The 13,261-nt window shown below is 40.9% G+C and overlaps 1 protein-coding gene across 2 annotated transcripts in view; it reads left to right on the forward strand.

The window, feature by feature from the left end:
• Positions 1 to 13,261, forward strand: part of DHX16 (DEAH-box helicase 16) — a 22,008-nt gene continuing 8,747 nt past the window's right edge. For both annotated transcript variants that reach the window (XR_012478506.1, XM_074236766.1), the window contains exons 1-9: positions 1 to 482; positions 1,341 to 1,582; positions 1,711 to 1,873; positions 2,361 to 2,417; positions 4,557 to 4,811; positions 5,319 to 5,522; positions 5,600 to 5,791; positions 7,275 to 7,385; positions 7,559 to 7,674. Coding sequence is in view for 1 of the 2 variants with exons in the window: in XM_074236766.1 (XP_074092867.1) it covers positions 276 to 482; positions 1,341 to 1,582; positions 1,711 to 1,873; positions 2,361 to 2,417; positions 4,557 to 4,811; positions 5,319 to 5,522; positions 5,600 to 5,791; positions 7,275 to 7,385; positions 7,559 to 7,674 (1,547 nt within the window). In the remaining variant the exon portion in view is untranslated. The remainder of the gene's footprint in view (positions 483 to 1,340; positions 1,583 to 1,710; positions 1,874 to 2,360; positions 2,418 to 4,556; positions 4,812 to 5,318; positions 5,523 to 5,599; positions 5,792 to 7,274; positions 7,386 to 7,558; positions 7,675 to 13,261) is intronic.

A 13,261-nucleotide genomic window follows, 5' to 3' on the forward strand; every position in this document is an offset into this window, starting at 1 on the left:
TGCCATTTTCCGGCCCGCTTCCGTTGAATGACGGCTCGGAAGTGGTGGGCGCCGAGGCCTGTGGGCTCTGCGCCTCCAGGGCCTGAAGGAGCCCCACCCCCTCTCGCCTGGCTCGGCCTTCCCGGAGGGAGGAGGAGCCCCGAGATTGGCAGCCTTCCCGCGGAGCGGCCGTGCCAAGGCCGGGCCCTTTGCCGCAGCCGGGGTCTTTGGAGGTGCCCGGGGCCCACCGAGTCCGAGCGCCGGAAGTCGGAGCTCGCCGACCTTCCGAAATCACCATGGCGACCCCGGCGGCATTAGAGCGCTGGGTGCAGGACGAGCTGCACACGGTGCTGGGCCTGAGCGAGCGGCACGTCGCGCAGTTTCTCATCGGCACCGCTAAACGCTGCGGATCGGCGGAAGAGTTCGTGGAGCGACTGCGGGACACCGGCACCTTGGACCTCAGCGGACCGGCCCGAGACTTTGCGCTGAGGCTCTGGACCAAGGTGTTTCTAGAAACCCGGGGAGGTGGAGAGATGGAGGAGCTCGTGGTGGGAAGCAGAAGCGAATGACACCAACGCCCCTCGACTCTGTTGAATTCAGAGTGGTTAAATAGTTGTAAACCTCTCCATAAATGCAAGGGAGGCTGCATTCCCAGAACAGCCATGATGGGGGTTTGTTTATGCAGATGAAACAGGTTAAAGTATACAGGTTACTAAAGTCCACGTAACAGTACAGAAGTAAATGTCCTTCCCTCATGGAACAGACTTCAGAAACATTTATTGTCCGTCACTTAGGCTGAAATAGCTCCTGTTCTCTCAAGAAATTTGGTCTAGTTGTGGAATAAGATACCAGTAGATTTGTTTGTTAGTAAGTGGTATTCTTAAATTATGAGAAAGGAGTAAAACCAAAATCTTATGTGAAATTCAAGGGGAAAGACTATTAAGGATTTGGGGATCAGAAAGGGAAGGGCCTCAACTTCCCATTCCTTTCCACCCTATACTCTGAGCCCATCACCCCAACACACACAACTGGGGGAGCTATAGTTATCTTCCTTGGCCTTAGCCTAGTGGTAGTTCTGATCATAGGAATAGATGTAGGAAGCAATCACAGTTTGCAAGCATTTAAGTCTGTACTACTATACTAAATTGTTGGAATTCGGAGAAACAAAAGACAGCCCCTATTCTCAAGGAGCACATAAATTAATGGGAGAGTGTGCTCATTTGTGAGATTAGAAAGGGAATTAAAAAAAGATTTGTGAAAATTAAGTTATAGGGGAGGGGAGGAAAAAGACAAGTGCACTAGGGTACTGAAATAGGCAATGGGAGCTAGCAGCTGATAACCTTTTTTCATCCCTTTTATAGGTCCCACGGAAGGCAGTAGTAGAAAGATCAGCCCAAATAGCAGAGCGTGAAGCTTTGGCTTTGCTAGAGAAGAACCGTTCATACCAGCTTCTGGAGGAAAGTGAAGAGAGTGATGGGGAAATCCAAGGCCTAGTGAGAAGTGGGTCTCAAAAAAAGAAAAAGAAACGGAAACATCTTAGGAAGAAGACCCTGGAAGAAGAGGAAGAAGAACAGGGTTTGGAGGGGGACAAGAAGAAGGCAAGGTAAGTATCTTGGAAACAAAAAGTTCCCTGGAGAGAGTGGAGTATGGGTAGGAGAACCAAGGGTTGTGATTTTGAGCATGATGAGGCTATTTCTTTTTTGTTTCACCTGCCTCGGGGCTGGTCTGCAGGTTAATTAAGACTGAGGAGCAGAAGTCAGAGTCAGAAGATGAGTGGGAACGAACTGAGAGGGAGCGACTTCAGGACCTGGAGGAACGTGATGCCTTTGCTGAACGTGTACGAAAACGGGATAAGGAGCGAACACGGAACATTTTGGAGCGGTCTGACAAGAAGGTACATAGTTGTTGGTGTATGTTATAACAATTTATATAGACACTCGAAAGAAAAATAGAAGCAGGGGTGGCTAGGTGGTATAGTGGATAGAGCACTGGCCCTGGAGTCAGGAGTACCTGAGTTCAAATCCGGCCCCAGACACTTAATAATTACCTAGCTGTGTGGCCTTGGGCAAGCCACTTAACCCTGTTGCCTTGCAAAAACTTAAAAAAAAAATGGAAGCAGAGGAATGCTCCTCTGTATTTTCATATTCTTTAATATCAGATTTAAGATACCACAGATGGTAGTCCTTAGGAAAGAATCTGGTTCTCTATAGTCTTGTGTTTGTTTTACTTTGGGAAGTAGAACTCTGGAAAGTACAATCTTAAGCATCATATTAGCATATGTATTCATGGACATCTCTCACCATAAGATAGTATGGTTCTTACATTTATTTAGAAGTGGAGTTGGGAGCCTGTTACTTTAACTGCCTCTTTATTTCTCCTAGGCATATGAGGAAGCCCAGAAACGTCTTAAGATGGCTGAAGAAGATCAGAAAGCAATGGTGAGTCACATCCCCAGGGCATAGTGGGCCAAGAGTAGACACCTGATAAAAGATCTTCTGTATGGTATGGTAGAAAGAGATTTGAATTTGGAGTCAGAGGATCTAACTAGCTATTCTTACATTCTCTGCTGCTTCTAGCAAGTCATGATTAAATAGTCATTTTGGGCATCATCTAACTCATTTGTAACTCATTTGGTTGAAGTAGATGATCTATATAATGATCCTTCTACCTCTGCATCTCATGTTTCTGTAAGTTGTCAGGTCCTGAGACAGGTTTCAGCTGAGGTTAAGATTCCATTCAAGAAATACAAAGGGTTATTATGGGAAAGACTTTGCTTGCACAGGGAAGAATATATTCAAACTTACTGCAAATTCTCTGTGGTTGATTTCTTCAAGGACCCAAGTTATACATTGTGTCACTTAAGTATTTACTGAGCCTTCTCTAATCTGGTTGAGACAAAGCAGGTCAAAGAATTGAGTAAAAGTAAATCAGTATTGATTTATTAATTATTCTCTTTGCAAGGAACTGATTTGCAAATTATGGGATTCACTCCCTTTCTTGGAGTTACACCTTGCTGTTGTGGAGTCAGATATTTTGTACATAATCAAATAAGTGGGCAGGTAGGTCATAGAGTAATCAGATTTGGGACTTAACGTGATCTTCCTAGGACCATGCAGGACAATTCAACAGTTGCATGACTTGTGATCATCCAAGTAGGAATCCTTGTGAATAGCTGACTTGATTGTATAATTTTGGAATTATAGTGCAGAACAGGGTATACTGATATACTTGACTTTTTTTTTAATAAGGCAATGGGGTTAAGTGACTTGTCACACAGCTAGGTAATTATTAAGTGTCTGAGGCCGGATTTGAACTCAGGTCCTCCTGACTCCAGGGCCGGTGCCCTATCCACTTAGCCACCTAGCTGGCCCTGATATACTTCATTTAACACAGGCAAGTACAGTTCAGGACAGGACCTGTTCATCCCTCGTGATTGACTTTGTTACTTTGTTTTCACTTAGGCTCAGAACCTGCCTTAGAAATTAGATTATTATTATTAAATTCATTACACATTTCGTATCAATCATAATTTTTGACAATTGCATTAACAAGGGAAATAAATTTTTAAGACTATTTCCTTATCTTATTGATGAAGCTGCTATTGAAAATTAGCTCAGCATTTGAAAAGGAAAAAGAATGATTGGATAGATGTGAAAATACACTGAACTATGGGGTTCCTCTGTCTCATCATCCTTCTTATCTTTCTAGTTTTTGTGACATACACTAGAAAAGCACTAGGTTCTGAGTTGGAAAACTTGGATTAGAATTGTGTCTTTAGTAGTTATTGAACCTTAGGCAAGGCTCAGTTTCTCTAATCTCATATTCCTTCTCTCTAACATGAGGCTGATACTATTGAATTAGTCATATCATGGACTTGTTTCTTCAGGCTATGAAACTAGGAGAAGCTAACATTACTACCCACTCACATTTCATTACAGTTTCTCCAGAATATGGGCTTTCCTCTGTTCCTTCTGTTTGATATTCAGTAATCAAAAGATAAATCTCGAAAGTAGTATTGAGGGGCAGCTGGGTGGTGCAATGGATAGAGCACTGGCCCTGAAATCAGTAGAACCTGAGTTCAAATGTGGTCTCAGACACTTAATAATTGCCTAGCTGTGTGACCTTGGGTAGGTCACTTAACCCCATTGCCTTAAATAAAATTAAAAAAAAGTAGTATTGAAAATGTGATCAGCTAGCATCATTGAAGATGATTGTAAGATGAAGATATGCACTATGTTAAAAACTGATCATTTGAACTGAATTATAGGAAGAATATACCTTATTACCAGAGGGAATATGGATCAACTGAAGAATGGAAGGATTTCTTATAGTGCACAAAGAAATATAATTTTGTATATGTATTACAGTGGGAGGAATTACAGTCAAATTGCAATCTAGAAAGTATATAGATAAGTAGGAGACATTAGACCCCCTTTCAGATTTTATATTGAATTGGAAAAGGATTGGGGAGTTAACATCAGAACATCTCTTTGACATCAGGGGAGATTAAAATGTGTGTACATGGTGGGATCTGCCCCTGGACAGAAAGAGACCAGGATAATTTCTTTCTAATATAGGTACCTGAGCTCCGAAAGAAATCTAGGAGAGAATACCTTGCAAAACGAGAACGTGAGAAGCTGGAAGATCTAGAGGCAGAGCTGGCAGATGAAGAATTTCTATTTGGAGATGTGGAACTGAGCCACACCGAACGGCAAGAACTCAAATATAAGAAGAGAGTACGGGATCTGGCTCGGGAGTACCGGGCAGCTGGGGAGCAAGAGAAGTTGGAGGCAACAACTCGGTATCACATGCCAGAAGAAACTCGTGGACAGGTGAACAGAAGTGGAAAGGGTTAGTTGCCTTGGGCCTCAGGAAAAGGAAGGAAAGCTTGCATAGGGACTATTTAAGTGTGGACCAAATAAATACGTCACTTATTTACTTTTTCTTATTGACCTTATTGAAGTTTGGGTTTGATAGGGCAGCTAAGGAGAGCAGGGTGGTGATGGTGGTAGTAGTGATGATTCTGAGGAGAGGTTATGGTAAGCATGGATGTCTGGATCTTTTCTTTTTTTTTTAAATTATTATTAAACCTTTTATTGACACCTTTAGGTTGTTTTTTTTTTTTTTTTTTACAACTTCCACTCTCATAGAAACCTCCCTTGTAACAAAGAAAAATAAGTAAACAAAATTGATACAATGACTTGGTCTGATAGTTCAACTTGCCTGTATTATGTCATCCAGTTCCATTCTAGGGCCTCTACATTACCTTGTTTGTTTTAATGATGCCTAGATTTTAATGTGCCAATATGTCTACCATCTCTTTTTCTCCCATCCCTTAGCCAACTCGTGGGATAGAGTTGGTGGAAGAAGAGTCAGGAGCCCCTGGAGAAGAGCAGAGGCGCTGGGAGGAGGCCCGTTTAGGGGCAGCTTTCCTCCGATTTGGAGCTAAGGATGCTGCCCTCTCTGAACCCAAGTATCAGTTGGTGCTAGAAGAGGAGGAAACCATTGAATTTGTCCGAGCTACCCGGCTCCAGGGTGATGAGGTCAGAAGAGGTTATGGGAGTGGAATATGGAAAGAAGTGAAATGGGCCCTAGATCTCTCATCTCTCACTCTCCTTAGGAACCATCAGCTCCACCCCCTTCATCTGGGGACCAACAGAAAGAATCAATTCGGGCTGTCAGACATAGCCTTCCTGTTTTCCCCTTCCGAAATGACCTCCTTGATGCCATTGCCAACCATCAGGTCCTCATCATTGAAGGTGAAACAGGGTCAGGGAAGACTACACAGATCCCTCAATACCTCTTTGAGGAGGTAAGACATTACTCACTCCTGCCCCTTGCTTATTATTCTGAGACCTGTGGAAGACATTTTTTTTTAAGGAAAAATTTTATTCATTTTGAGTTTTACAGTTTTTTCCCTTATTCTTGCTTCCCTCCCCCCATCCCCCACAGAAGGCAGTCTGTTAGTCTTTACAATGTTTCCATGGTATACATTGATCTAGGTTGAATGTGATGAGAGAGAAATCATATCTTTAAGGAAGAAAAATAAAGTATAAGAGATAGCACAATTACATAAGATAACAGGGTTTTTTTTTCCCCCCCTAAATTGAAGGCAATAGTCTTTGGTCTTTGTTCAAGCTGCACAATTCTTTCTCTGGATACAGATAGTATTCTCCATTGAAAATAACCCAAAATTGTCCCTGATTGTTGCACTGATGGAATGAGCAAGTCCATTGAGGTTGCTCATCACCCCCATGTTGCTGTTAGGGTGTACAGTGTTTTTCTGGTTCTGCTCCTTTCTCTCAGCATCATTTCATGCAAATCCTTCCAGGCTTCCCTGAATTCCCATCCCTCTTGGTTTCTAATAGAACAATAGTGTTTCATGACATACATATATACCACAGTTTGTAAGTCATTGCCCAATTGAAGGACATTCACTTAATTTCCAATTCTTTGTCACCACAAACAGGGCTGCTATGAATATTTTTGTACAAGTGATGTTTTTACCCTTTTTCATAATTCAGGGTATAGACCCTGAAGATCAAAGGGCATGCAGATTTTTGTTGCCTTTGGGCATAATTCCAGATTTCCCACATCCCTTCCAACATTGATCATTTTCCTTTCTGGTTATATTGGCCAGTCTGAGAGGTGTGAGGTGCTCAGAGATGCTTTAATTTGCATTTCTCTAATAAGTAATGATTTGGAGCAACTTTGGAAGACATTTTCTTGATACCCCTCCTAGGTAATCTCTTGCTTCACTCAATGTTATTGAGGAACTGGGGTCCAGTGTTTGATTATCTTTCTTTTTTCTATTTTCATTATTCTATGTCCTCTTTTACTTTCTTCTTTTTTTCTCTTTTCTCCAACTCTATTCTGTATTTCTCATAGTTGCTTAGAATCATTTGAGTATTAGGGCCTGAAGTTGACCATGGCTATATAAAGACTTCTTCAGAGAAGACCCAAATTGCCTGGCTAGGTTATCTATATTCTGTTTTTTGTTTTGGTTTTTTGGGTTGTTTTTTTTTTTTTTTAGGTTTTTGCAAGGCAAATGGGGCTAAGTGGCTTGCCCAAGGCCACACAGCTAGGTAATTATTAAGTGTCTGAGACCAGATTTGAACCCAGGTACTCTTGACTCCAGGGCCGGTGCTTTATCCACTACGCCACCTAGCTGTCCCTGGTTATCTATATTCTGAACCTTCCAAAGCCTTAATTCCTTTGGGGCACTATAGCAGTGGGAGGAAGTCCAGACATTTTCTACTTCCCCAACCTCCTATTCCTCCCAATATTTATCCAAGGGTTACACACAGAGGGGAATGAAGATTGCCTGCACCCAGCCTCGGAGAGTGGCAGCCATGAGTGTGGCAGCTAGAGTGGCCCGGGAGATGGGGGTGAAGCTAGGAAATGAGGTAAGCTCCATTGTGATTGGAGAAGAATAGGAAATTAATAGTTGGGGGAAGGATCTGTTTCTCTGGCCTCCTCTTCCCTTAGGAACCTATGTATTGGCTTCTCTTTTTCCAGCTTCCTGTTCTCATATCTCCAGAAACTTTCCCAATCTCACATTCTTACCTGCTGCCCCCAGGTTGGCTATAGTATCCGCTTTGAGGACTGCACCTCAGAACGAACTGTTCTCAGATACATGACTGATGGGATGCTTCTTCGAGAATTTCTTTCTGAGCCTGACCTTGGAAGTTACAGGTACTGTATTTAGAAATATTTAAAAATAGATCTCCTATTTTCTGAGAGAGCTTTTGTAAGCTCTCTTGTTAGTGATCTCCAGTATTTTTCCCTCTTTCCTAACCTAGCTTTTCATACTTGTCAATCACTTAATCTCTGCTTTAGTTTCCTCATTTATAAAATGGGGGGTAATAATAATACCTATTTCTCTGGTATGTTATGAGAATCAAATGAGATATCTCTAAAGTATTTTATTAGCACAGTGCCTGTCACATAGTAAATATTATATAAATGTTAGCTATTATTATTAACTGGTCACTCATTTGACAGATCCATTTTATCTAGCCTTACAGTCTTTAGAGCAAATAGATGACATAGTGGATAGCACTGAGCTTGGAGTGAGGAAGATTCATCCTTCTCAGTTCAAATCCAGCCTCAGACACTTCCTGTGTGACCCTGGGCAAATCACTTAACTTTGTTTGCCTTAGTTCTGTTGAAAATAAGTTCTGTCTTCTCGACTCCAAGCCCAGAGCTCCACATAGCTGAGCATAATTTTTTAAAATTCCATATACATATGTATATTTTTAAGTTACATAATTTCCTTTCACCATCCCTTCCCACCACCTCTCCCCTCAGTGGCAAACAGTCAGGTGAATATTATACATACACATTTGTATTAAACATATTTACAGATTAGTCATTTTCAGTATGAGGAATTACGGGAAAGAAGTATGTAAGAAAAATTAAAAAAAAATGAATGTAGTGTTCATCAACTTTTGAAGCTTTTTTGGTTTTGTTTTGTTTTTCTTTCTCTGGATGGGGATAGCGTTGTCCAATCTAATAGGTTTGTCCTAGCTCTCTGAACTGCTGAGAGGAGCTACATCCCTCAAGGTTTGGTCATCTCACTATGTTGTGTTGATGTGTAGAATGTTCTCTGTTCTGTTCCCTTCTCAAAAGCTGAGCAAGCTTATTGCCGATCAGTTCAATGAATCATGAGTCTTGCTCATTTGTTTAAAGGATCTTCTCTAGGTAATCAGTTTCCAAGTCCACTCATTTGCAGGCCTGTTTTGTATGCCTGAGTATGGTGTGAAGACATTTGAGAAGCTGAGACTAAGACCAACTTCTATATGTTGCAACAATTACAGTGTAACAGAAAAACTTTTAGGTGGCTTCATAAAGAACCTATCCACTGGGTAGATGCTTTTAAGATGTCAATTTTACCTTATTTCAGAGGGATGAAAGGCTTTGATAAAGCTGAAAAGACATTATTTAAGACCTTTGTATTATAATAAGGGAGGGGTTTGGAACAGTGGAAAGATTTGGAGTCTTAAGAACTTGGATTAAAAACATGCTTCTGCTTTATCTTTGTGATCTTCAAATCCATTAACTTTACCTCTGATCCCTCATCTCTCTAAATAAGCAGGTTGAACTTAAGTACCCTTCAAGACTTAAGGACTGTAATATTATGATGCTTGCCTCTGTGCAGTAGATATTGAGCTCTATAATTTTAATACTTATTTGAAGTAAATACTTTAGTTAGAACATTTTTAAAAATGTTTTGATAATTTTAAAAATTTATTATTGTTATTATTATTATTAAATTTTTTTTTTCCAATTCATCTTTTTGTAAGCTTTTGAGTTACATATTTTTCTACAACTTTTCCCTCTCCTCATGACCATGAATAATTTGATATAAGTTGTATTGGTATAAACGTGTTTTACATATTTCCATTTTAGTCTTTTTTTTTAAGTTTTTGAAAGGCAGTGGGGTTAAGTGGCTTGCTCAAGGCCACACAGCTAGGTAATGGTTAAGTGTCTGAGGCTGGATTTGAACTCAGGTACACCTGACTCCAGAGCTGATGCTCTATCCACTGCACCCACCTAGCCATGTTTTGAAAGAGGAAGTAGAACTAAAGGGGAAAAATTAAGTTTTAAAAAGTTAACATAGTATGATGTGCTTTGCTCTGAAAATTCCATAGTTTTTTCTCTGAATGTGGATGACATTTTCTATCACAAATCTTTTAGGATTATCCTTGATCTTGATGGGTTTTTTAAAATGTCATCACTTGCCAGTAGTATTTCCCACTCTACCTTGCCCCACAAAAGAATCTTCTCTTGTGAGAAAGGAAAATAAGCAAACAAAGAAAGCAAAACAACCAAAATATGGATTGTATCTGTCAGCATATAGCAACATTTCATACTTATAGTCCACCACCTTTTACCATGAAGTCAGAGGAATATATTCCATCATTGATCTTCTAGAATCACTATTGGTTATGATGTCAATCTGAGTTTTTATATACTTTAGTATTAGTTTTATTACATTACTGTGGTCACTGTATACTTTTTTGGTTCTGCTGTCTTTAAAATCATACAAATCTCAAATTTCTATGTTTCTCAGTCAATATTTCCTAATGTAAAATATTTTGCCATTATGTTACTATATCACAGTGTGTTGTAATTCCTCAATCAATGGGCAAACCCTGGGCTGTTGTTTTTTTGTTTTTTTTTTGCAAGGCAAATGGGGTTATTGCCCAAGGTCACACAGCTATGTAATTATTAAGCGTCTGAGGCCGGATTTGAACTCATATACTCATTACTCCAGGACTGGTGCTCTTGCGCCACCTAGCCGCCCTGACCCTTTCCTTTTTGATACCTCATAAAGTCTTGTCAAGAATATGTATAAATGGAACCCATTGCTTTTTACCTCCTTGACTTATTTTGTTTGGTAATGACACCGTTATGAATAACTTAGTGAGAAGGTTCTACCAAGTCCTGGATCTGACACCATACTTATACAATTATAAGGAAAATAATTTAACCCCAGCCTCATCTTCCTTACCTTTATTTTTTTTTTTGAGTTTTTGCAAGGCAGTGGGGTTAAGTGGCTTGCCCAAGGCCACACGGCTAGGTAATTATTAAGTGTCTGAGGCCGAATTTGAACCCAGGTACTCCTGACTCCAAGGCCGGTGCTTTATCCACTACGCCACCTAGCCGCCCCCTCTTCCTTACCTTTAAAATGAAACTACTTAGACTGCCTCAATCAAATTCAGTCTTGCTTTTGCCATTAACTATCATATCCCTCAAGTCAGTTCATCTTATATAGCTCCTTAAGCCCTTTCTGAAAACAGCCTTCTTCCTAATCCAAGATATTATCTAGAGTCTGAAAATAGCTTTTGGATTCTTTGATTTGTGGCCAGTTTCCTCTGTGGGTTCACAAAAACCAGATATAAAGCCCTTGAGGAAGCCATGAATGGTCCTTTGGCAAAGGAACTAGATTCTAAAATGATGCAGTGATTTCTACTCATCTTTATATTTTTTAAGATTTAGCACTTTGCCCACAGTGCTTAAAATAGGGCTGTCCAAAATGAGACCTGCCTGTGGGTTTACTAATGGAAACCAAGCTAAAATGCCAAATCAAAATATATTGTCTGTTTCTTTTTTTAATATTTAATGTTTATTCTCATTTTGTACAAATTTTTTTTATACATTAATAAAATATTCTTGTTTAAAAGTAAACAAAAAAACAAAAAAACCCTAAAAAAAAGAAAAAAGCGGCGGCTAGGTGGCACAGTGGATAGAGCACCGGCCCTGGAGTCAGGAGTACCTGGGTTCAAATCCGGTCTCAGACACTTAATAATTGGCTGTGTGGCCTTGGGCAAGCCACTTAACCCCATTTGCCTCGCAAAAAAAAAATAGTAAAAAAAATACCCCCTGCCCCCCTAAAATATAGGCTTGCTTGAGTGATAAAGTAAAGGGGAGAGAAAAAAAATTAAAAATTAAAAAAAAGGAATAGTAATAATTATAGGTATGGCCAGGTGGTGCAATGGATGGAGCACCAGCCCTGGAGCCAGGAGCACCCGAGCCCATATCCAGCCCCATACACCCAGCCATGTGACATGCAAGCCACCCCAACCCCACTGCCCTGCAAAAACCAAAAAAAGAAAAAAGACCGAAAATAAAATAAAATAGTAATAATAGTAGGGGTGGCTGGGTGACGGACAGAGCATTGGCCCTTGAACCAGTAGTACCTGGGTCCAAATCCGGCCTCAGACACCCAACAATCACCCTGCTATGTGGCCCCAGGAAGGCCACCCAGCCCCATTGGCCCTGCAACCCCCCCCAAAAAAAATAATAATAATAAAAAATGTGCTTCAGTCTTTGTTCCAACACCAACAACTCTGTCGCAGGTGGATCACATTCTTTATGATAAGTCCATCGCCAAAGTTACTTCCATATTTTTCCACCATCGCCATTACTGATCGCAGCTCCCTCCTTTTGTATTTCTCCACTACCATGTACTATATTTTCTCTCTCCTTTCACTCTGAGTCTGCTGTAGGGTAGTTGAGTGGCACAGCAGACAGATCCCTGGTCCTGGGGCCAAGAGGCCCGGAGTCCCCCTACCATCCCTTAGGCCCAGCATCCACCTGGCCCTATGGTCCCAGACAGGCCATACAATCCGTGCCCCTTGCAAGAAGTAAAAAAGAAAATGTGTTATATCTGACCCCATGGTCCATCCTCTCTTCCATGACTCACATCCCCCCTTCCCCCTGTCCCTCCTCTCTTACCTATATCCCATTGAGTGTGTGTGTGTGTGTGTGTGTGTGTGTGTGTGTATATGCTGTTTCCTCTCCTAGCCACCTCTGATGAGAGCAAAGATTCCCTCATTCCCCCTTGCTTTCCCCCCTTCCATATCATTGCAATAGCTCATAGCTCAGTTGCTCAGAAATATCTTATTATATGAAATATCTTGGCCTATTCCCCCCTCTCCTTTTTCTTTCTCCCATTACATTTCCCTTTTTTCTATTGACTCCATTTTTACACCATCTTTTATCTTCAAATTCAGCTTTCTCCTGTGCTTCAACTATAAAAGCTCCCTCTACCTGCTCTATTAGCTGAGAAGGTTCATATGAGTATTATCAGTGTCATTTTTCTATACAGGAATACATGCAGTTCATCATCATTAAGTCCCTCATATTTTCCCCTTCTCCTCCACTCTCTATGCTTCACCTGAGTCCAGTATCTGAAGATCAAACCTTCTGTTCAGCTCTGGCCATTCCAACAGGAACATTTGAAATTCCCCTGGTTCATTCTTTTTCCCTGGAAGAGGACATTCATTTTTGCTGGTAGTTGATTCTTGGTTGCATTCCAAGCTCTTTTGCCTTCTGGTATATTATATTCCAAGCCCTACAAGCTTTTTTAGGTTTTTTTTTTGTTTTTGTTTTTTGCAAGGCGAATGGGGTTAAGTGGCTTGCCTAAGGCCACACAGCTAGGTAATTATTAAGTGTCTGAGACCGGATTTGAACCCAGGTACTCCTGACTCCAAGGCCGGTGCTTTATCCACTATGCCACCTAGCTGTCCCTCCTATGAGCTTTTAACGTAGTTGCTGCTAAGTCCTGTGTGATCCTGACTGCAGCTCGACGATATTTGAATTGTGTCCCTTCTGGCTGCTTGTAATATTTTCTCTTTGACTTGGGAGTTCTGGAACTTGGCTATAATATGCCTAGGGGTTGGTTTTTTGGGATCTCTTTCTTGGGGAGATCAGTGGATTCTCTCCATTTCTATTTTGCCCTCTGTTTCTAGGATATCAGGGCAGTTTTCCTGTA

The sequence above is a fragment of the Macrotis lagotis genome, chromosome 5, assembly GCF_037893015.1.
Source record: "Macrotis lagotis isolate mMagLag1 chromosome 5, bilby.v1.9.chrom.fasta, whole genome shotgun sequence".
Lineage (NCBI taxonomy): Eukaryota > Metazoa > Chordata > Mammalia > Peramelemorphia > Peramelidae > Macrotis > Macrotis lagotis.